Source organism: Camellia sinensis, unplaced genomic scaffold (assembly GCF_055761805.1).
Source record: "Camellia sinensis isolate YWXY unplaced genomic scaffold, ASM5576180v1 Unanchor1, whole genome shotgun sequence".
Taxonomy (NCBI): domain Eukaryota; kingdom Viridiplantae; phylum Streptophyta; class Magnoliopsida; order Ericales; family Theaceae; genus Camellia; species Camellia sinensis.
In genome coordinates, this window is record NW_028128987.1 from 14,086,088 (window position 1) to 14,110,502 (window position 24,415).

The 24,415-nt window shown below is 35.6% G+C and overlaps 1 protein-coding gene across 1 annotated transcript; it reads left to right on the top strand.

Moving 5' to 3' along the window:
* The first annotated feature begins 11,009 nt into the window (after positions 1–11,009).
* On the top strand, positions 11,010–24,395 carry LOC114280574 (J domain-containing protein spf31). Its single transcript, XM_028222959.2, has 9 exons — positions 11,010–11,218; positions 16,248–16,338; positions 16,441–16,501; positions 18,302–18,379; positions 18,846–18,919; positions 20,390–20,503; positions 20,588–20,695; positions 23,904–23,942; positions 24,085–24,395. Exons 1-9 carry the CDS (start codon positions 11,127–11,129, stop codon positions 24,169–24,171), a joined length of 744 nt encoding a protein of 247 aa, XP_028078760.1. The 5' UTR covers positions 11,010–11,126; the 3' UTR covers positions 24,172–24,395.
* The last annotated feature ends 20 nt before the right edge of the window (positions 24,396–24,415 follow it).

The window sequence follows — 24,415 nt, forward strand, 5'->3', positions numbered from 1 at the left end:
TAACCTGGAGAAATCCTTTACAAACCGGCGATAATACCCAGCTAACCCCAGAAAACTGCGGATCTCAAACACACTCTTAGGCTGTGCCCAATCTTGCACTGCCTCAATCTTGGATGTATCAACAGACACTCCTTCCCCAGAAACTACATAGCCTAAGAACTTGACCTCTTCTAGCCAGAACTCACACTTCCCTAATTTAGCATAAAGCAACTCAAGCACCACTCTCAAGTGTTCCTTGTGCTTCTCCTCAGAAGGTGAATAGATAAGGATGTCGTCCACAAAGACGACTACAAAACGATCTAAAAATTCTCAGAATATTTGGTTCATCAAATCCGTAAAAACTGCCGGTGCATTGGTGAGCCCAAATGGCATCACCAGAAACTCATAGTGGCCATACCGCGTACGGAATGCCGTCTTCGGAATATCCTCCTCCCTGACTCTTAACTGATGATAACCCGATCTCAAGTCTATCTTCGAGAAACAACGGGAACCCTTCAACTGATCGAACAGATCATCTATACGAGGCATAGGGTACTTATTCTTAACCGTAGCCCGATTCAATTTCTGGTAATCTATACAAAGTCTCAAAGCACCACCTTTCTTTTTAACAAAGAGAGCCGGTGCTCCCCATGGCGAAACACTAGGACGTATATAGCTCTTATCTAGCAACTCCTGGAGTTGGATCTTCAATTCAACTAACTCAGCTGGGGCAAAACGATAAGGTGCCATAGAAATCGGCACCGTGCCGGGCACTAAGTCAATAGAGAACTCAATCTCTCTGTGAGGTGGCAAACCAACAAGGTCCTCGGGAAAGACGTCCGAGTACTCACAAACCACTCTTGGCAACACAGTCTGGGTCTCATTACCCTCACCACTCTCAAAGCTAGCAAGTAGACCACTAAGCTCACTCCGCCCTCGTAGATCATACCCCGGTGGCAAAACACTACCAACCCGGTCCCCCAGAAAATGAAAACACTCCTCGCTTACGGTACAACAAGTGACCCTCTGGCGGTAGCAATCAATAACTGCCCGGTATGACGATAACCAGTCCATACCCAAAATAACATCAAAACCCTTCATGGGCATAACTACAAAAGGAAACGGAAGTCTATGATCGGCGACCTCTATATCACAACCCCTGACACCTTGTTTCAAGATCAATTCACCCCCAAGAGGTGACACTACACAAATAGGGGATGCTAACTGTGCTAACTCTAACTCCAAAACAGATGCAAATGCAGCAGACACAAAGGAATGAGATGCACCCGTATCAATCAAAACACTAGCAACCAAGTTGCAAAACAAGAAAGTACCTCTCACAACTAATGGTGCCGGCACAAGATCCTGCGCGGTAACAGCGTACACGCGCCCAGATGACCTCTGATCAACCTGCTCACCTCTAGGAGCATAAGATTGCTGCACCGACTGGGACGATGAAGCCCCCTGATTGGCCCTCGAGGCCTGACCCGACTGAGCTGGCTGCTGACCCTGAATCTGCCTCAAACCAAATGCACCAGGTGTGCCACCCAACTGCGGGCAATACCTCTTCATATGCCCTGGCTGACCACACTGATAACACGAGAGTGGCTGGCCTCTACCCTGACTCTGGCTCTGAGATCGAGCCGAAGATGATGCTGCTCTCTGCACTCTTCCCCTCTGAGGACAAACTGGTGACTTGTGGCCCAGCTGGCCACACTTGAAACAAGTAATGTCTCCCTGACTGCCTTTCCCCGAACTAACACTCGGCACAGGAAAAGTCGATCTAGAAAAGCTACCCTGATACTGCTGAGGATTAAAACCCTTCTGTCTCCTACCATCACTCTGACCATCCTGACTCCTCTTGAAGCCCTTCTGTCATTCCTCCTCCTCCTGTATCATGATTTCCATGTGGGCCGCAGCATCAACCATACGCCCATAATCCCGAATCATAGTTCCCCCAACTCTCAGCTTGAGGCCACGCCTCAACTTCTTCTCAAACTCGATACAACGGCGTTCCTCAGACGCCACCAACTCAGGTGTAAACCTGGACAAACTAGTAAATGCAGCCTCAAACTCGGCCACTGAAGAACTCGACTGCTTAAGCTGGCAAAACTGGTCTCTCAGCTTCTCCCTAACTGCTGGAGATAAGAACCTCTCCTGGAAAGCATTCACAAAAGCCTCCCATGTACCACCTATACGACCCTTAGTGAACTTCCACCACTGACCCGCATCCCCCTTCAGCTGGAAAGATGCCAAGGTCACTTTCAACCCCTCGTCTTCGATGCCAAGCATCTCAAACGTCTTCGTTGTCTATTCGAGCCATTCATCTGCCTTAAGCGGCTCTTTAGGATCACCCACAAATTCATCCGGATTAGACCGGAAGAACTCCCTCTTCAGAAAGGAAGATCCTGCATCTGCAACAACGACCCGAGCTTGATTCTCAGCTCTGAGAATGCCTACTGACTCCCTGAATGCCCCTGCTATCTCTTGAGCTAGAGCACCCATAGCCTGCTGGCCTACTGGCTCGGCTACATTGGCCTGGCCAATTCCCTCCTGAACTGGCGGAATCTCATCTGGAACAGGCACCTCCTGCCTACCCGGCCTACCACGCCTACCGCGTCCTCGTCCTCGTCTTGACATTCTAATAATGGAAACAAAGACGTTAGCACATTAATAAATGTGCCGAAGCTAAACACTCGCGTCCTAATGCATTGGACAACAATAATTCATTCCACGTAAGCACATAATCACATAAGCACCTATGAATTTCATTCCTGGATGATGATAGTCCCGAAGCGTTACTATAGTTCCGGTTGGAAGCAGCATTGATCAAGTGCCTTTCCAACAAGACTACTAGAAACTCAAGGGTTCAATCAACATCCAAGGAACTACATTCCATACCCACATAGTCACATAAACATGTCATCATGTAAGCATATAACATTACACTAAGTCTCTATCAAACGAGACGAACCCATTGTGATACTAATCACTTCCCACGTACCCAAAGTATTCGAACCTGGCTCTGATACCAAGTTGTCACGCCCTCAAAATAAACCCATATTATATATATATCCTTGACATGCAATATTGAAAGAAAACAATTCATTATCTCATTCATCAGAGTATTACTGAATAGAAACATTACTTGTAACATCAAATTAAATGCCCTATGGGCTTACATCTTTCCAAGCCAACACTTGGACACAAAAATATGAGTTCTAACTCAAGTACAAATAAAGCCCTAGGCTTGAATGTTTATCAAATAAACAAATAACTAAAAATAGTCTTCAAATCCAAAAGCCAAATCCTCCCAAGCTAAGTCCTTAGAAGTAGCTTATCACCTGAACCTGAAAATGATGTTCCCATAAAGGGTGAGCCACAGCCCAATAGAAAAATACTAAACCAAATATAAGCATTGAATAAAGCTATAGCATTCAATAGATGGCTAACCAAGATAATCAATTATAACTTAATACAGTCTCATGACACTAACGTCTATGACATGTTTCAATTCCCATTATTATCAATAAGGCTCAGAACCTGGCCAAACTTACAACAGTGAACTACATAACATATTCACATTACTTCCAATATCAACAACACAAATGAGACTCAGGCTCATATCAAAACACTTCATACTTCCCGTTTGACACACATTTTAGTGCTGTATCAATAACATGTAAAAACACTTCAATATAATAAGCACACATAATAGTGATGCTAATGGAGTCCATCCCCTATCTCCTCCCAAACAAAAATTCGGTTTAGAGGTCCATCCCCTATCTTCCCCTAAACCGTGGAGTACATCCCCTATCTCCTCCCAAACAATATGCAAATGCAATGCTCAATCAATACACGTATTTTCTGTATTAATTCAATAGTCAAAATTAATGACTTAACCAATGTGATTAGTTTCAGTTATTCCTAATCCACATGCAATGTCTACAACAATCACGACTATCCTCCACCGATAGCCCAAAACAGTTATTTCTAGACTGGAAATAAATGTATCAACAATTCAATAGGTGAATGATTTAAATTATCCAACTACACCATTTAATCAATGAATTCCTCAATTTCATGAATTTAACCAAATTTCCCAATTCCCTTAAATTAATTATACAAATTAATTTATTAATACAACTAGGGTTTTTCCCAAAATTACCAAAGTAACCCCAACATATCAATATACCAAAACTTAGAACAAAACTTATAAAATGGAGTAGGAAATCCCTACCTCGAAGAAGATAACCCGAATGGAGAAGACGGAGATGATGACCCAAAAACCCAAGTGCTCCAAAACTACAAACTCTCAGATTAAAACGAAGCTCTCGACTCACTCTATCTTTTTAATAAAGCAACTAGGGTAGAAACACCCTAAAAGGTGATGAAACCTAAGAGAAAAGGTGAGTAGAGGGAGAGAGAACTCGGAACTAGGGTTTTAGGATCAAAAGAATGTAAAAAAAACGTTTTAAAAACCGCTACTGCGTATATAAACCCGACAGGCTCGCTCGAGCGAACACTTGGTCGCTCGAGCGACCAGACACACGAAACCCTCGCTCGAGCTAAGAAAATCTTGCTCGAGCCAAGAATGCAATGCTTCACGTCTGCAATCCAGGAGCACGCTCGAGCGACAGGATTCTAGCTCGAGCGAAGGAAATCTCGCTCGAGCAAAGAAACACTGCCCTCAGGCCTATACTAGACGCAATCGCTCGCTCGAGCGAATATAATCTGGCTCGAGCCACCAGACACAAAACAACCCTCGCTCGAGCGACCAAGTCCTCGCTCGAGCGAACAACCCAAAAACTGGACAGCAACACTTGGTTTCCGAACCCAACCAACCTGAAACAACCCTGCCCAACACATCCTATAACTCCAAATGAGAAAATAAAGGACGACAACAACAATTATACAATGACAGAATATACGGAACCCAAGTCCGGATACAATAATCAAATGGGAAAAGACCGGGGTCGCTATAATGATGCTTTGTGCACTTCCCTGATTTGTTGATGTATTTTTGCATGTTTTTTGCTTTTATCATCAATAAATCTTTTTCTTTGCTGATCAAAAAAAAAAAAAAAAAGTTTCATGCGTTTTTCAATTTAAATCCAAATGTTTCATTTTTAACAAATTAAACCCTAGAGTTCCATCTATGTTTCAATATGCCCTCCATCCATCTCCATCTATATAAGGCAACGGAGAATCGTTTTGGAGATGAACAGAGGGAGCATATTGAAATACGGATGAAATTCTAGGATTTATTTTGTCGAAATTAAAACACTAGAATTTACAGAAATGCGTAAAACCTTAAGATTTTTATTTATTGTTTTATAATTTACCCAAGATTGATTTATAAAGGATTGAAAAAATTTATGTGCCAACTCTAACACAGTAATCTTTTCCTATTTGGCTAGCCACCAGAGCTGGCCATTGCCCAAGGTTTAAAGGTTTTTAGTGAATCCAAATTAAAGGTTTTTAAAGTATCTCCAACTCTTTATATATATATATATATATATATGTATTTTGGATTTAATTTGGTTATAAATTTGAGTAAAAATTTTGATTTGATATGAATTAATCGAACTCTTTTATCAAATTTTCATGAAAATCCTTCTAAAATTCTCTTCCTTTCCCAAATTTCTCTTTTCATCAAATTTGATGAAAAAAATTATCTTTAATATCTTTTTAAGTTTTCATCATATTTAAATTCGATGAATTCTAAATTTGATTTTAAGAAAAAGTTTCTCTCTTAAAGGCCAAATCAAAAAATGTATATTTATAGATCTCATTCATTTTAGGTATAACTCACATTATATTAACTTTGAATTTACATTATACACCTTCATAGTAAAATATTTAAATAAATATATTTTTTATTATTTATACATGAAGGACCTCAACTTTAACACTCCACCTTGAGCGTCAAAAATCTCAGAACCAGCCTTGCTAGCCATTATAAAGTCTCAAAAATATAAGAACATGTTTCTAATGACCATATTTAATCAAATAATAAGATTTCCAAAGTTTAAATAAAGAAAAATTAAATACAACAGAGAAAGAATGTATTTGGTTTCAGTTTTCTGGAAATTGAGTTTTTTTATTTTTCGTATTTTTTTATTTTTAGTGAATATTGTTAAAATTTTAAGCAATTTTTTTACTTTTTTAGATACACCTTACTTAAATATATCTAAATAGTAAAATATTTGTGAAAAAATATTTTAAAAAATGAATAAATACACAAAAATATGAAAAATGTATTGAACTTTCATTTTTTTTTTTTTGTATTTTTGGTATTTAATGATTTTTTAAAGATTTTTTTCACAAATATTATATTTTTTAAGTGTATTTTATGTTAAGTGTATCTAAAAAAAATTGCTTAAAATATATAAAAAAAATTCAGTGAAAACAAAAAAATATGAAAAACGAAAAAGAAAATTTTTCTAAAAGGAGAATTCTGAAAACTGAAACCAAACAGAACAGTTTTGTTTTCTAAAATGGTAAATTCCGCTTTTCAACTAAAATTTTAGTGAAAAATAGAATTATTTTTATTTTTTATTAATAAAAGTTGAAAAATGTTTGAGACCTACAAAAAAACATCCACAATTATACCCACAATGATGTGATATCATATATGTCAATTTTTTATTTGCTATACACTTAATGACATGGGTCTAACTCTCTTACCATATCATTGTGGGTCAAGGTCTAAGAAATATAAGAACATGTTTCTAATTGTGAGTGTTGATTTCTGACCTCACAACTAAACATATCTCATTGCCAAGATCTAAGGAACTTAGTCGTAGAGCATACAAAAGAATAGATTAAGCCCAACACCTGTACATAAAAAGACAAGAAATACCATGGTGGCTCGTTTACCCGGGGCACTCCGACGATCAAGTGAGTCACTTATCTCACAAAGGTATCGGCACAATGCAGGGATACTGTCACAACACAAACCCGCCCCTATAGGTTTAGCATCATAACTGGCCAGTAATCCTTGGATTACCGAAGGCCTCAGAACTGATTAGCAAAATTAAGGGGCTAGCGGAAGCAAATACATAAATATAGTTATCCAATGATCTGTGCTGACTTATATGAAACGGAATATTTAAAACTTTATATATGTATCCAATAGTCATTCATACATTATACTCACACACACAAAAGCATCTTAAGTACAGCCAACAAAAATCACAAGTTCATATACGGAAACAACCGGAACTTTAACACATGAGACACTTCAGGAACCTCCACGTGAGGCACAATGGTTGGCTGACAACAAAACACAGATCCCGACAAAAGCCTTCAAGCTCAATCTCCAAAATGCCCACCTATACATATATATACACACAGTGAGCTAAAGCCTAGTGAATAACATCAATGTAAAGAGATTAGTGAACGAAATTCAAACATGTCATAAGCGTAAAACAGATCAGAGCATAAACATTCTTGTATCTGAACATAATAATGGTACATCTCATAAAACACATCACATATCGTCTTCCAACTAGAGTAATCGGTTCCGAATACCGATTAAACACATATCACCACAATGAAGTGACTAACGAGATCTCGTAATCACATGTATGTCATGGACCCGCATTCACATGCCGTCCCCCATGACTTGTGACTATCTATGGATGCCATAATAGATTCCAAACATAGGACATTCGTTCACGTAAACAATATCATTTCAGAAATCATAACTTGTTTGGAACATAATTCATATCAACATATCTTTACGGAAATGTTACTCACAATGGTTCTCGTGAACGGTCAATCAATCTCCAGACGTTGACCTACAAACACAAAAGTACATAACACCAACATATCTTATCATTACGCATTCATGTAGCCATTACGGCTTAGCTTTCGTTATATTGGTTCTCGTTCTTTTTTATCACAATGCTTAAACACACACACTTGCAATTTCTTAACTTAGTACATTCCTTTCATAGTGTGTTTCTAATCCATAACCTCATTACTATGGCTTAATTAAGTCTTAGGAATGCCTAAGATGCAATAAGGATGCCAAAATGTGAGTTGGAACACTTAGTCAAATTTCTAAAAACAGGGTCCCCGCTCGAGCGTAGCTTTCCTCACTCGAGCGGACATGTAAAATGTGAATGGTCGCTCGAGCGCAGCTTCCTTCGCTCGAGCGATCTGCAAAGATATGAAACTTCTGGGAGCTAGCATTTCACATTCAAGCGGACTTCTGGTCACTCGAGCGGAAGTGCACGCACTCAGAGTGGTCGCTCGAGCGTGAACTCCTACGCTCGAGGGTAGGTGCAAATTCTAGAATTTCCAGATTTGATCACCAAACTCAAAACTCGAATTCAACTCTTCAAAACACATCTCTTGGGCCCCAAAACTTGAGATAACATAGTAAACTTGTAAAGTATGAAGAATTAAGGATCATTTTATAAAATCATGGCCCAAGAGTTTGCCAAAAGCTCACAATTCATCTTGAAATTTAAGAAACAAAGCATACATGTAAAATCTTACAAACTCTTTTCTCCAAAGCTTATGAAATTAACAAAATTGAGCTCATAAGCTCCATTCATGTAAGAAATTCCTTCTCAAAACATGAGTTCAAGTGATTAACATGGTAATTCTAACATGCATGTACCAAATAACTTACCATAATAACTTAGATGCTCAAAATCAAACTTAACATGTCAAAACTCCATATATTCATGCATGCATGTGGATTTCCCTTCCAAATTCTCTTTCAAGACTTCAAAAACATGGGATTGACTTACAAAACTTGATGAAATATGCATGCATGTACATTTCAACCTCCAAATTCAACACAATTGATGAAACTCATAGCTAACTTGGTAATTTAACACCTACATGAGCATGTATGTATGAATTGTAACCCAATTCTTTATCCTAAGCTCAAAGTACACATTTAAGCACATAATCTTCATGTTAATAACTTAGATTCATAAATTAGGGGTTGAATTCATACATATAGTCTTGAATTAACTAGATTCTTGCACAATATTGATGAACTCAAGCAAAGTCTTCAACTCTACCTTGGATTTCTTCTTCTCTCTCTCTAGAATTGCACTCTCTCTCTCTCTCTCTAAAATAAATTCTCAGATTTTGGCACTAAGAGGTAAAAGAATTGAGCTCAAAAATGACCTTAAGGCTCATATATATAGTTAGGATGCTAATAATACAACAATTAGAACATAAGGCTTGCCAAACGCAACTTAATGAATCAGACTGAATCAATTTTTAATAAAAATTGCCATAGTGTTCTAAAAAATTCCAAATAACACATTCATATAACCAATTCCGATTTCAGATGCCGATAAGGCTTTCAATTTTCATATTAAAGCAGATTTCACAACAGATGTTAGTACGAGTGACAGATAGAAAACCAAATAACATATGAAATACAAGATAAACACATAATTTATTTTATCCACTTAATTAACATCCTTAATTACGAGTTAGCAACTAATCGCGGATCGGGGTTGTTACAGATACCCTACTTTTATACTTAACAGTGCCTTTGTTCTGTAGAAGTATCACTTCGTAAGACTCCATCTCTTAGGATAACATCTATCTTGGACTCCTCTAATCCAAATTAGAGCAAACTCTCTTACGAGTCTCATCTATATCTAAATAGAGGGTCTTAAACCATCTAGAACTCTTGTCCTTTATCCGAATATCTCAGATTCTGATATGATCACATCATATCTCAGTAGGGGTGTAAAAATAGCCTGCGGCCTGAAGCCCCCTACAGTCCAAGGTGGGCTTGACCCGGTTAAGCCTAGGCCCGACCCAGTCCGGGACCCTAGACTTGGGCCTGAGCCGTCATTTTTTAAGCTCGGCCCAACCCATGAGCCAAGCCTATGTCTCGACACATCAGCCCGCTCAAGGCCCACTCAAAACCTAGCTCGCCTGTCATTTTTGGTGGAAAAGAATAAATTTTTGGTAGAATTTTTTTTTGTGTTCAGGCAAGCTAGCCCAACCCGAGGCCCGGCTCGCCTAAGGCTCGAATATATCCCCTAGGCCTGGCCTTAAATTTCTAGCTCGTCGGATAGCCTGGACCAGCCTGAATTTTGGCGAGAGCCTGCGTAGCCCGACATGGGCTGGCTCGAGCCTAGGCTCGGATGCACCAAGCCGGGCCATATTTACACCCCTATATATCGACAACTTGGTTCATTCATATGGCATCTTAGCTAACAACCTCAGCCACATGGACAACTCTAGAAACATATCCTTACACTAATGACCATATTTTATCAAATAATAAAATTTCTAAAGTTTAAATAGAGAAAATGTTAAATAAAATAGAGAAAGAAATATCGTTGAAGAAAGGGTATATTACACTTTGTCCACTTTATCACTTTGGTCCTTAAAGTTTATTTTTTCTCATTTTGACCTTTCATGTTTCAGTTTTTTTTTCAGCTTAAAAGCTAACTTTTGTTAAAAATTAGACAAAAAATGATACATTAATAATCACGTGATATAAAAATATTTTATTATATATAATTCACATCTCTGACACAAACTCAAACTTAAATATAATATATTTTTTATATTATGTGACAATTATCGTGGTATTTTTTGTTTAATTTTGATTAGAAGTTGGTTTTAGGAGTAATCTAAAAAAAACTTAAAACATGAAAGGTGAAAATGAAAAAAAAAAACAAACAAACAATCAAACAAACTCTAAGGGACAAAGTGACAAAATATAATTTACTCAGGAAGAAACTAGTTAATTTTCTAAAATGGAAAATTCCACTTTTCAACTAAAATTTTAGTGAAAATAGAATTATTTTTTATTTTTTTATAAATAAAAGTTAAAAATATTTAAAACCCATAAAAAAACACCCATAATTATATTTAAAATGATATATAATATCATATGTATTAACTTGCAACCCAACTCCCTAACCATATTATTGTGGGTGGGCTAAAATGAATAAAATTTGAGCCTTTAATCCGACCCGACCCATTAAGCCCGTTTGTTGGATCCTGTAACCGAGCTGCATATATATTATAATCAGAGAGTACCGGAAGACGATGAGATATACATATAGATACAGACGGACCGCCATAACTGAGCTTCGATTGAATCCGTGGTAGAGAGAGAGAGAGAGAGAGAACAGAGGTAGACGATGGGTGAGAGTGCGACAATCGACGACGATTTGCTTCTCAAGAACTTCTTCGCCGAGGTCAGCGAAGTTGAGCGCGAGAACGAAGTCCACAGGTCTCTCTTCTCTTCTATCTCTCTCTAAAATTCCCTTTCTTTTTCGCCCAATTACTATATTTTTCTGTTTTCTGCCCATTTTTTATGCTGTTGATTTTGAACGATTAGGGTTTCTTCATATTTTTCTCGTTCGTGAATTGTTTCTTTCTTTAATTCACTACATATAGGAATAGGTGGGGTAAAGATTGATGTTGTATAGCTGAACAATGGTCAAGAATGGAGTATGTTGTTGATTTTTTTTTTTTCTTCAAGGAGGTGGTGGTGGAACTAATTTATTTATGCTGATCAATAGTGTATTATTAATGAACTGGATGAATTTAAGGAGTTGTTATTTATTTAGGGTGATTTGGATTAGGGAACTAGTATGAGAGTTACAATGATAGTATTGTAAGTGTATAGGTGTATTCAAATTATATGTAGATTTGTGAGATTTGATCCTAAGAATATCATTGGGGCATCAAATCTGTTCAAAGTCGGTCAAATTCGTTTTATCTCTAGCTGTATCGTTAGTTTTTATCTTCTTTTTTTTGGGTGCATTGGAAGGGGGAGGGGAAGCGAGACCTATGACCTCCTAGTAAGATACACGGGTACTGATTACTATGCTTATCCCAATGGTTTGTATCATTGGATGTTAAACCAGTGACAAATTACATGTCTTAACATTGAGTACTTAATGCCTTGAATTAGCAAGGATGATGAGATTGTGGATGGATTGCATGTTTGATAATGAAATTAATACTTTCAAGCTTAACGCATTTGGTGTGCATTTAACATGTAGCCACATACCACTTTAAATTTGAAAATTGATCGAAAATGGGTTTTAATTATAAGTCACGAAGTCAAAGAGTCTAGACTTATCGATGAATATTGATTACGTTGAAGTGGAAAATAGTTTTCATTTTCACTTTAAACAGCATATATATCTTAAAATTTTCAAATATAAATTTCAGTATTTAAATAATTCAGCTTCAGAATCCAGTACAAAAAAAAATAAAATTCAGCATCATCAAATAGCCTTTTGCCTTGACCCGTGCATGGGTAATAAAGATGACACTATGTTAAGAGATAGAAAGAACGATGAGTGAACAAATAGTGGTTGTTGTTTGAATCGAACATTATTTATGTGATATGGTATAAATGACCCAATATCTCTAGATTATTGGTTAGCATAGAAAGAATGATGAGTGAAAAAATGATGGTTGTTGTTTGAATCGAACATTATTTAGTGCAAGCTGGTTTAAATGAACCAATTTCCCTAGGTTATTGATTAATAGCTTGGATGGATTGTCTTATGTCACAATGGTTACCACCAAAGAAAAAAGTCTAGCATGGAGGAATGTATGGCTGTGGAATTGTTGAAAGCATGACTTTCTACATATCAAAACATGCACGATGGAGAAAGGAAAGGAAGAAAAAAGCACAAACCAACAAATGATATTAACTATGTCCGTGTCAACTTAGCAAGTGTTTGCCCAAGTGCTTGGGGTTGACTACATGAATCCATTTCCTCCAGTTGTTTTGATTCAAAATCATATCCTCTATTATAAAGTCCTTTATTGTCACCTTGTCACATGTCTTTCTTGGCATTCCTCTATTTCTTTTGCAGATTGGTGACCATTGTTTCAATGGTAAAACTTTGGCCTAATAACCTTAAGGTTATGGGTTCAAGTCATAGGGCAATCACTTTGTGTACTATGCCAAAAGTTAGGTGTGTATCCAATCTTTCCCCTCCCAAACACATTAATGTGTACTAATTGGGCGTTATTTTTTTTCCCTCTATTTCTTTTGCCACCCTCGTCATGGATCAAATCACTCCTCACATGCGCATTAACTAGTCTATGACTCACTTGTCCATGCCATCTCAAATTGGTTTTCCTCTTTTCTCTTCCATTGATTCCATTTCTAACTTTCTCATAATGGATTCATTTCTTATTTTATCTTTTCTTTTGGCATCACCTATCCATCTCAACATTCTCATTTTAGTCCTCATTTTTCTAAACATGATTTTTTGAACCACCCAACATTACCATACCTCAAAGCAAGATCGTAGTCCTACAAAATATTCCTTCAACTTAATAGGAGTCCTACAATCACACAATACTCCTGATACACTTGTCCACTGCATCAATCCCGTTCTAATTATATATAGGCTGCATTCTATTTAGTCTCTCCTTATCTATGGGTAATTGATCGAAGATATCGAAAATGGTCTTGCCATTAAATTCTACTCTACTTGTGTCTATATTTCTAGTTTTGCTAAGGTTAAGTACTATTTATTTTGTTGTAGCTCTACTAAACCTAAAGCATTTAAATTCTAAAATATCTCTTTTCAATTTAAACTTGTTTGGGGTGTCCTAAATAAGTGCATTTTTTGTCTTTTTGAACTAAAAAGTTGAGAAAAAAAAATGGATGTTTGGATTTAACTTTTTGTCTTTTTACGAAAAAATGTGTAATAAAAAATTGTATAAATAAAGTGTATAGTGGAAGAAATATGAGTGGTTGTACGGCTGGCCTGCTGCCCCAGCATGTCTTGCCCAGAAAATAATTGCCTCCTTCGAGGCAAAGTGTTTGGACAGTGATGGTCGGTCCGTGGGGGCACCATGGGTCCCATTTTAATAATCTGAACCGTTCAATATGTACAACTTGTCGAGTATTATATGCCTGTAAAAAATCACGTTAATTGAATATCGATAGCTATATGATCGAATTAGTTTTTTTCAACAGTTAATTATCACACCATTCGTTTTGTTTTATACAAAACTGATTTGATCATATAGTTAACAATATCCGATCAACATGATTTTTTACAGGCATATATTACTCGACGAGTTGTACATATTGAACGGTTCGGATTATCAAAACGGAACTCTTAGTAGGCCCCCAAGGGTCCAACATTAGTATCAAACTTTGTACCTTTACCTATGTAATTTTTTTTTTTGGCCCAAAAAGTGTATAATGGCCTTCCTGCTTCACAAGCTATGAAGCACGGACACCTCTCCGAGGGCTCCGTACCAGTGTCAGACACGTGTCGGACACGGACACGCGTCGGACACGCAGTGGACACGTGTCCGACACGCATGGGAGAGTGTCCCATTTTTTTTTTTATTTTTTTACATCTGGACACGTTTTGGACACGTTATAGACACGTTTGGGACACGCGCGGGGCAATTTCACAGTTTAATAAAAAATTTTGGGGTCAATCTGAAAATAAACAAAAGCAGATCAAATTTGCCCTAATCTGTTTAGCCCTAATCTCTTCGAATTGACTATGGAATACAAGGTAAACAGCTGAGAAAGAGAGAAAGAAAGAAGACCTGACTTCGTCGTACGTCGTCTCTCGTCGATCGTTGCTCCACGTCGGTCGTCGCTCCACGTTGGTCGTCTGTCGTCTCTCGTCTGTCGTCGGCCGTCTGTCGTCAGTCGGCGATCTTCGATCTTCAGTCGATTTGCAGGTACGACTCTTCGATCTTCTTCGATCGCACCCTCTCTCTTCGATAGCCCTCTCTCTCTCTGTCTCATATCTCTCTTCGATAGCTCTCTCTCCCTCTCTGTCTCTGAATTTCTTTTATTTCATTTTTTTTCCTTTTCCTTTTATTTCTTTCTTTCTTTTATTTCATTTTTTTTTCCTTTTCCTTTTATTTTGATTTTGATTCTGATTTTTATTTTTTTTTTCTTTTATTTTTTTTCTTTTATTAATTTAATTTTTTCTTTTCTTTTTCTTTAATTCTGATTTTGTTTTATTTTATTTTTTTTTCTTTTATTTTTTTTATATTCTGATTTTATTTTTTCTTTTCTATTATTTGAGGATATAATTTTAATAATGTATGTTTATTAATTTTATTATAGGGACCAATTATTAATTCTGAAACAATGGCTACGGGTGGTAGTTCTAATGATATACCTGATGATGAATAAAATGATTTTTTTTAATAATTTTATGGCATATAATAAATAAAATTAATTATATATATTGAACGTGTCCCCGGCGTGTCGTGTCCCCTATTTTTTGAAAATTTGCGTTTTTGCGTGTCCGTGTCGTGTCCGTGTCGTGTCGCGTGTCCGTGTCCGTGCTTCTTAGTTCACAAGTATGGCTGACAGTATCCATCAAACTTTTGTATTATAAAAATATATAAAATATTTTTTTAATTTTTTTTATTTGCGAATAGTAATGACTTTTTTACTTTTTGTATAACTTTTTGGCGTTTTGGATTATTTTGGACTTGCCAAACCAGCCCTTAGTGTTTACTTTTTCTCTTGTTTCATCTACTAAAATTATATTGTCTGCAAACTACACACACTAGTGGATATCCCCTTGAATGTTTCTAGTAAATTCATCGATAACTAATGCAAAAAGATAAGAACTTAGTAAATGATCCTTGTAAAAACCAAGGATAGCAGTGCCTGTGTTCCTTTATTGAAAAGGATAGTTTGAACTGTTTTAATCCAATTCTACTTGTTAATCACCAAGCTTTGGTTTGTTGAAGTCTTTATCTGTGTACACCTATACTTGGAATGGTGGTTTAGGGTTTCCAACGCCAATTACAAAACTGAGATAAAGGTGAGGGGAGAATCTTCAAGATTCTGTTGAGCTTTCTTAGTATGAACCATTTCTCTACGTAAGTATACCCCACCCGAGACAATTTGTGTTTGGGAACACCCACCCATACAAGGTTGCAATATTTTTATTTTCACAAAGATTGATTGCTTGAAAGGTATAGTTGAATTGGGGAAGGGAATCTAGACTATGATTTTTGGAAAAGGTACAGTGGCTTCAATAATATAATGTTTCAATATGATAATCTCATATCTCACTAACTTTGTTTGCTTGAGAAGTATAATTGGTTTGAGGAAGGAAGTCTAGACTATGATTTTTGGAAAACGTACACTGGTGTCACTAATATAATGTTCAATTTTTCAAAAAGACTTGACTTTTCTTCTAAACTATATCGAAATATGTTTGTTTTTTGTGTTCTTTCTTTGCTAGTTTATCTTGCCACAATTGATCAAGAAAAACTTTACAATTATGTAGGATCCTCTCATGCTTCAAGTTAAATGCATTCGAGTTTCTTAACCTACCATTTGATTCATCTCTGGAGGATGTGAAAAAACAATATCGTAAGGTAAAGCTTTCCTTGTTGAAGTGGATTTAAGTTTTTTGATAATTTGATGTCTTATTAGTTAGTGCTTCATTGACATGTTTCATATTACTTGTACATTTCTAGTTATCTTTGCTGGTTCATCCTGACAAATGCAAGCATCCACAAGCTAAGGAGGCATTTGCTGGTAAGTATATCTATGCTACATGTCTTGTTGTGTGAGAGGGAAAATTGAAATGTCATTCAAAGCCATTGGGCTGATGTTATGTCAAAAACATCTCTACACATAATGAGATTTAAATGTTAGCTTAACGGTCATGTTCGATAATTATAGTTATCTAGTAAGTCTGTCCAAATAACGAAGTTACAGTTTATATATATTTTTAAATTTTTTGTTCTTGTTTTAAGTTTTTTAATTTAATAGACACATCACATCTTGAAATTCCAAGCTCAGAAAGTTGGACGGCATTGTTTCTCATTGCTTTAATCTAACCCCTTTGTTAACCTTACTATTGGCGGTGTTTGGGAACAAATTTTTTAGGTTTTTTTTTTTTTAATTTTTTTTCACTAAAAGACAAATTGGTTACAAAACAAAAAAAAAAAAATCCAAACAAAATATCACATCAAACCTCATAATCATTTCACTTTTTCTCTCACAAACATCACATCCAACCACAAAAAAACCCAACTATCTTTCCAAACACAAAAAAATATTTCTCCAATAATATCCTAGAACTAAAAAAACCTACAAAAAAACCCACTTCCCAAACACTCACACTATATATCATGTTTACCTGAACAATTAAATTTAGTGGTTTTGGAGAAATTTCTTTTATGTAGCCAAACTGGACCCATATGACCTATCATGACTACATCTACACGTAGTGTACATATTTCTACCTTGGTGGTTAGGGGAGCAGGCCCTTGCACTTTGTCTCTTGATTCATCATTTATGTTTCAATTTGTGAGGAGCCTCATTAGTCTAAGCACTCAAAGAAGGAGCTTTACAAGAAGCCTTGCCCCAACAAAGTGCACATGTTGTTGGTTAATAAAAACATGAGTTTTGATAGGCTGGACGACTGGGACTATAAGTAGTACAAAGCCTTTAAATGAAAAACGGAAGGATTTTTTAGCAAATTTTCACTTACAAGGAATCCCTAGTACCAAAGATTTTAAAGGCGAATGAGTAATTCGAGGCGTTTTACCCCTCATGAGGCGAGACATAAGCCTTAAGGCGTCAAGGCATAAATATTTCAAATTTTACATTTTAATATCAAGTGAATAAATTAAATATTTTAAAATAGTGAAAATAAATAAATAAATACAAAGGTGTAAATACTTTTCTCCTTAAGGCATTAAACATTTCACTGCAAAAATTGAACTTTGCCTTTACTGAAAGTGAAATTGATATCCTTAGTTTTAGTGATTGAGCTTCTCACTTGATAATTAACTGTATTTTTTCTTGATTGGTCATTTACTTAATGTTTCCTTTAGAATATAGTTGCAAAATGGCATTCTTTTTTATTTTTTGCTTTTTTATGTTTAAACAATCTACTAGACTAAGTTTATCAAAAACCCAAGGCAGCCTCTTCATATGCATACTTCTCATATGCTTATACGCAAAAGGCATAAAAGGCGCACCTAAGGAGCATGTCTCAAACTGTTATGTGTAAGCCGTTGAGGTGTAAAGCTTAAAAATCAAAGCCTTGATATGTTTTACCTTAGCCTCGAGGCAAGGCGAGGTGAGCATTGAGGCGAGCCTCAATGAAGCCTATTAAACTTTGCCTAGTACACATCTATCCTAGAAATATGTTGAATTTTTAGCAAATTTTCATATGTGCTGATCCTTGTGGTCAAAATGGAAGTTGTAACTTCTAAGTAATATGTTGGAGTACACAGTCTGAATTCTGAATTGTATTTATACTTATTTTTATTTTTTGATTCGACTTATGGTTTCGCTAACAATAGATTGTTGTCTTCTGAGCAGCATTAGCAAAAGCCCAACAATTGTTGCTTGAGCCACAAGAACGAGAGTATCTTCTTAACCAAGTTACTGCAGCAAAAGGTCTGTGCTTAGGCATCAATATCTTTAAGTTCCAGCTGGATCTTATTTGTTTGTTTGTTTTTTTTTTTTTCTTTTTCCCCCTTGTTATTTAAAAACATTATTCTTTACTATCAATACACACATGTATTAGAAATTATTGGCTACTCCTCTGTTCTTGTTTTCATGTTGATCATGCAATTTGCTTAATTTTTATGTTTTCTTTCTTATTTGATAAATATTAGTCCTATTTTTTGTCCATGGCTGCCCTTTTTTGTAGCCTTGTATTAAATTTGTTGTAATTACTTTCTACTATATAGAACTAAAAATCATGGCTCATTACACTTTAACTTTGCAGAATGGAATAGTAATGTAAATTTGTGTGCGTTCATCTGATTCTTAGCATTACTGTTTCATATTTCTTTCCCTATTGGGTAATAGAAAACAATAGAAGCTAACTTTTTTTTTTTTGGTTACATTTGAACTGCAGAAGAACTTAGAGCAAAGAGGAAGAAGCAGCTTAAGAAAGATAATGCTTCTAAGATAAAGTCATTAGTCGATGAGGTAATGTGAGGTTGCACTAGCATTTCTGTCCATGCTCTTTCTTGCCCCACAGCTGCTCGCCCCCTCTTTTTGTTTGATATGTATACTCTTCACTGGTGACAACCTTGCTGCATGCTTGCAATACTTCATCCTCGTATCTTGAATGTTTTATTAAATTTTTAGATTCCGATCTTGTGAAATCTGTGTTGTCAATCGCGCAGTTAATATGTAATATTTTTTAAGGTAAGGAAATAACTTATGGTAATTGAACAAAGGTTGATTTGCTCCTTTTTGGACTTGGGATCATGGTTTTTCTTAAAGCTGCAAGTGTTATACAAGTTTTTTCCATTGTTAACTAAACCGGAAGCTTCCTATGTCTGACCCCAATTTGAGCTTCCTATTAGAATTAGTATATTTACTTTTCATTGTTTTTCCATACAGCATGCAGAAAAGTTTTTGATAATCACAACAGTTCAGATAATCTGTGTTATTGTCCACATATTGAACCGCTTTTGTGTCTGATACCTTGTGGTCATACCAGGATGTGATAATCTTTCAATGTATAGAGATCATATTTTTTAATTTGTGGAGTGTTAAAAATTATGGTTTGAGGCCAACATCTTTCTAAGTGTTGCAATAGAGAGTGGATTATTCAGGCCTAAAAATTGCGGACACTTATAAGAAGGTTTTGTGTTCATGTTAACAACACTTATCAAGAAAAAGTTTTCCGTGTCTAAAACAAGCACTCCTTGGACTCACCAGAACGTGTGTTAAACACCTTTGATATTTTTAGAACCTGACATGCTTTGGACACTTGGGAGACATAGGTGTCAATTGCACACATAAAATACAACACAAGTTTGAAGAGAATTACCTAAAATCTAATAACTAACATCAAACAATGTGGGTTTATACCTATCAATCTCATCTCTTTAGTCTTACTAAGTTTAAGAACTCTAATGCCTAAAACATCCAGTTTGTTTTTGAATTAAGCTTTTTCAAATAGATATTGGAACTTTGTGTCAACACTTCTTTTCCGATAATGTGAAATAATTTTATACTATTTGGGTATCTATAAAATAAAAACGTTCTTGTAATGTGAAAAACAAAGAAGTTATTATTATTTCTGTGTGTGCATATAAATATATCTTATTTATAATTGTGTTCCTGCCCTGTCATGTCTGGATCTTTTGACAATTGTTGTGTCGGTGTGTTTGTATCCTGTCATATCCCTGCTTTTAAAATTGCAACTCTGGTGAATGCATTACCACCCTTTTGCTCAATTAGATATTTTCGTGTGCGAAGTAGGATGGAGGAGGAAGAATCATTTCATTGTTGATTTATGTTGAATTTTCTTCAATAATGCATTTTTTTTTTTTTTTTTTGTGCCTTGCTTTGCCTTTGGTGTAGAAGTTACTTTCCCATTTCTTATGCTTTTGGTGATGAGGCAAACAGCTTGCTGATTTGTATGACCTTTGAACTTTGATACAGGGAAAATATGAACAAGATTATGAACGGTCTCAGGAATTTCAGCAACAGCTGAAATTGAAGGTTCGTGAGATTTTGACAGATCAAGAATGGCGGAGGAGAAAAATGCGGATGAGGGTATGCTGGAAACCTTTTTTGTTGTTTTCTTCTGGTTTAACCATTAAAACTTTCATGTTCATCTGTCTTTTGGATATCGTGTAGATATCAGAAGAGGAAGGTAGACTGAAGAAGGATGAAGAAGAAGCACAGGAAATGTGGAAAAGAAAGCGCGAGCACGAGGAGCAGTGGGAAGGAACAAGAGAACAAAGGGTTTGTTTTCAAACTCACATTTTGATACCATCAATTTACAAATTTGCACATGCATTTTGCGTTCATTAACATTATAACCTAGGTACGATCATGCGTTGGTGCATGTCCTACATTAGTACTTCACTCATTTGACAGAGTCATTGTGATAGAGGGTTATGTGAAAATTTTCTACCGAGTTGCCAGTAAGTTCTTTACTTTCTTAGACTTGCTTGTTGGGTTCATGTCCAACAACACTCATGCCTTAGCTCCATGCACACACTGAGCTGCGTCCATGAATATACAAGTGGGTATGTGCCATATGAGCTTTTTATGACTTTCTATCATGCACATGGTTTCTTGTCTAGCCTTTTATTTGCAACAGGCATTGCCAAGGTGCTTGTCCCCAAAAGAAGAATTGTGGTAATGTGTACGTGTGATTTTCTTACATGCAAATTTACCCCATTTGAAATCTACAACTTTAGAGAGATTAATGATAGATGTTAAAGTGAATTGAGAAGATTTTGAGGATCTCTTAGTGTTGTTACATCAATGATGGTTTTGGGGTTTGACTTTCTAAAACTAATCTTGAGGTCAAACTGAGAAATACAAGTTCTTGATTCATCATCTCAGCCAAGGGTTCAACCTCATAAAAATTTTAAAATAAACAAAGTTAAAGTTTTGTTAAGTATGCTATCCTGAAAAGAATTTGGGTGGTAGAAGGTTTATGGAAAGGATATCTTCTCAGACCTAACATTGAAACTCTTCAGGAGAAAGTCAATAGTTTGAGGTAATATCAGGTTAAATTTTACCTTTCATGACTATCTATTTTTTTTTTTTTTTTAAACTTTTCATGGTTCAGTTAAGTAAGTTGTCCTCGGACTATACTTACATCTCGTAATGCTTTCCATAGTGTACTATGTGAAGGTCTGATGCTATGCTTCACTTGCTGGTTTGGGTTGTAATGAAGGTACTAGTTGTAAGGGATAGAGGGAACATTGGAATTGCCTGCCTCTGTTGAAGGTGGCATGTAGTCGGGACTTTGAGAAGCAAGTAATATTGGTAGTAACGTCCTTTAGGCTATTGGGTTTCTGGAGAGCAGCTTACAGATATGAAATGGAAGTAGGCTTTTAGGTTGAAACAACCCAAAAACGAGGTCTTTATGGATTGTGGGAATAGGGGAGCAGGGATGACATCTCGTAACGACAAATGGAATGCATAGATAAGGAGATTTCTTTTTAAAAAATAAAGAGAAGAAGAAGAAGATGAGGTTTCAAGTGCCTCTCGTTTTTGTTTTCTGTGGCAAATTGTTTATGGAAACTGTTTTCAAGAAAAATTTCAGAAATTACCACTTTTGTTTCTGAAAACACAAACACAAGCACAAGCACAAGCACAAACACAAACACAAACAAAAATAAAAACAAAAACAAAAACAAAAATCAAAATAAACTTTTTGTAATTTACAAAAAATGAAATAGAAAACAAGTGAAAACGCAACCAAACATTCATTTCAATTTTAGGGTTGTTAGGTCCATTTTTAGAATATGCCTAGAGATAAAATATTATGGTTTTTTGATAATTTTATAATTGGTGGGATTTGAACCAAGATTTCTTGCTATAAACTTCACAATTCGATGGTGTAATCATGTCCTTACATAAGAACTGGTATATAACATGTGCCAAATAGTTTATTTTTTCATATATACAATTGTTCAATATCATTTTTTTATAGTTTGTACTGAATCATACAATGATTCTCAAAACTAGAATTTTGATTCACAATATGATTCTCAATTTGATGACTCATGTTTCTACTTTCCAGCTAGCCTTTCTAGCTGGCGATGTGGTGCATGTTTTGAGATTTTTGGAATCATTTTAGCATGACCCTTTTCAGCTTACGATTCTAGCTCTTTTATTGACCCACTATTTAACTGTTAATATTAAAGAACTATTCAAAATTGTAGATATTAAAATATAAAATATATTTTATTATTGATGTATCCTCACGGTACCTGTATTTTAGTTTTTTGGATTTTGATCTATGGCCCTATCCTCCACATCATATTGTACATATTTGTTTCTATGCTTCCTAGATTGTAGTTTCATTCAATAGTATGGCGTCTTTTTCAATATCATGTCAGATTGAAACATTCTGACATATAATGTGATCCTCACTGAAGTATAATTATTTATAGTCCATTGGATTTGGATCCAAACTTAGATTTTGGTGTATTTTATTAGAAAATGATGTGCCTGAGACAAATTGCTCCTATCATAACTTGTTAATTAGCTGTTCTTTAAATTTTTATAGTGTTTTGATATTTTAAGACGGTTTTTTTTTTTTTTTAAATGATGATGGTAGTCATTTTTTGCTCTTGTGAAAAGATGTGATTATCATAGAACTAGTTATAACTGTTAGTATGATATTTTCAATTATTTAAATAATTAATTATATTATAATATGATTTTTATGGAATTAATATCGCATAATTTTATTTCATCGGTTAGCAACATTAGTTGTCTTGTCAATATGTTACTATTATTAATTTGAACCTTATATTATGATTGAGTAGTCTTAATTTTTCATCCTAATGACTTCACACGATTGAGAAATTTGAGATATCATGAAATGAAAGGATAATAAGGTATTTCCATTCGCATTCCTAAATTTGTTTATGGAAGAATAAGTTGGTGTTAGGATGTAGTCTCCAAACCAAATTAAACTATAGGATGCGGTTTTCTTTTTTTTTTTTTTTTTAGGAAACCAAACCAAATTAAATCGGAATCAAGTGAGGTTCGTTTCATGAACCCTTGTTTACCATTCTGCTTTGTCAAGGGTTGCATGCTTTTCCTTTTTTTTTTTTTTTTGGTACACTTATTAATTAATGATATGAATACGGACTTAATGGAAATTACTCTCTCTCTCTCTCTCTCTCTCTCTCTCTCTCTCTCACACACACACACACACACACACACACACACACACACAGAGACACTGCTGCCCTTGTTTCATTGTGTCTCCTGTTTTTATTTCTTTTGTTAATTTCTTTTTTTTAACAATTGTTTTGTAATCACTTTTTACTGGACCTGTGCTGGTGCTTATCTTAAAACCCGATTTTATTATTATTAGTTTGGTAACATGGAGTCATGCTTTTGCTAAAAAGATCACAAGTTCAAAGTTATGCAAACAAATATGATATTGACCTTTTTCTTTTATGACATGATATGATAGGTTTCCAGCTGGAGAGATTTCATGAAGGGTGGTAAGAAGGTGAGATAACTCAAATGATAAATCTCTTCCTTCTTTTTCATCTTAAAAGAATCCAGTCTAGTTGTATGAATAACGAATGTTACACTTTTAGCAGACACAAATGGGCTTTAAATTTTATATTTTGTTATTTGGTTTGGCACAGGTAAAGAAAGGAGAGATTCGACCCCCAAAGCTGAAGACAGAAGATCCTAACAAATCATATGTTCAGAGGCCTGTGAAGCGAGCTTAATAAATTTCAATTCAAGCGGTTTGGGCTTTTTGGTAATTTGTTACGGTTTCAACAAGGCAAGCTATGCTGAAATTTATGGCTTAATATATGTCATCTCTCTGTATTCAAAGCTCTGATTGTTTCCAAATCCTTTTAAGATACCTTATTTGAGTAAAGACGATTGACATAGTTTGTACATTGCATTCAACTAATAATTGCTTTTCAAGTAGGCACACTTAACGTCATTGAACGATTTCTTCGTTTT

Coding starts and splice junctions, on each gene's coding strand:
- LOC114280574 (XM_028222959.2), top strand. CDS start 11,127: ATGGGTGAGAGTGCGACAATCGACGACGATTTGCTTCTCAAGAACTTC. Junction 11,219..16,247: donor CGCGAGAACGAAGTCCACAG/GTCTCTCTTCTC, acceptor ACAATTATGTAG/GATCCTCTCATGCTTCAAGT. Junction 16,339..16,440: donor TGAAAAAACAATATCGTAAG/GTAAAGCTTTCC, acceptor GTACATTTCTAG/TTATCTTTGCTGGTTCATCC.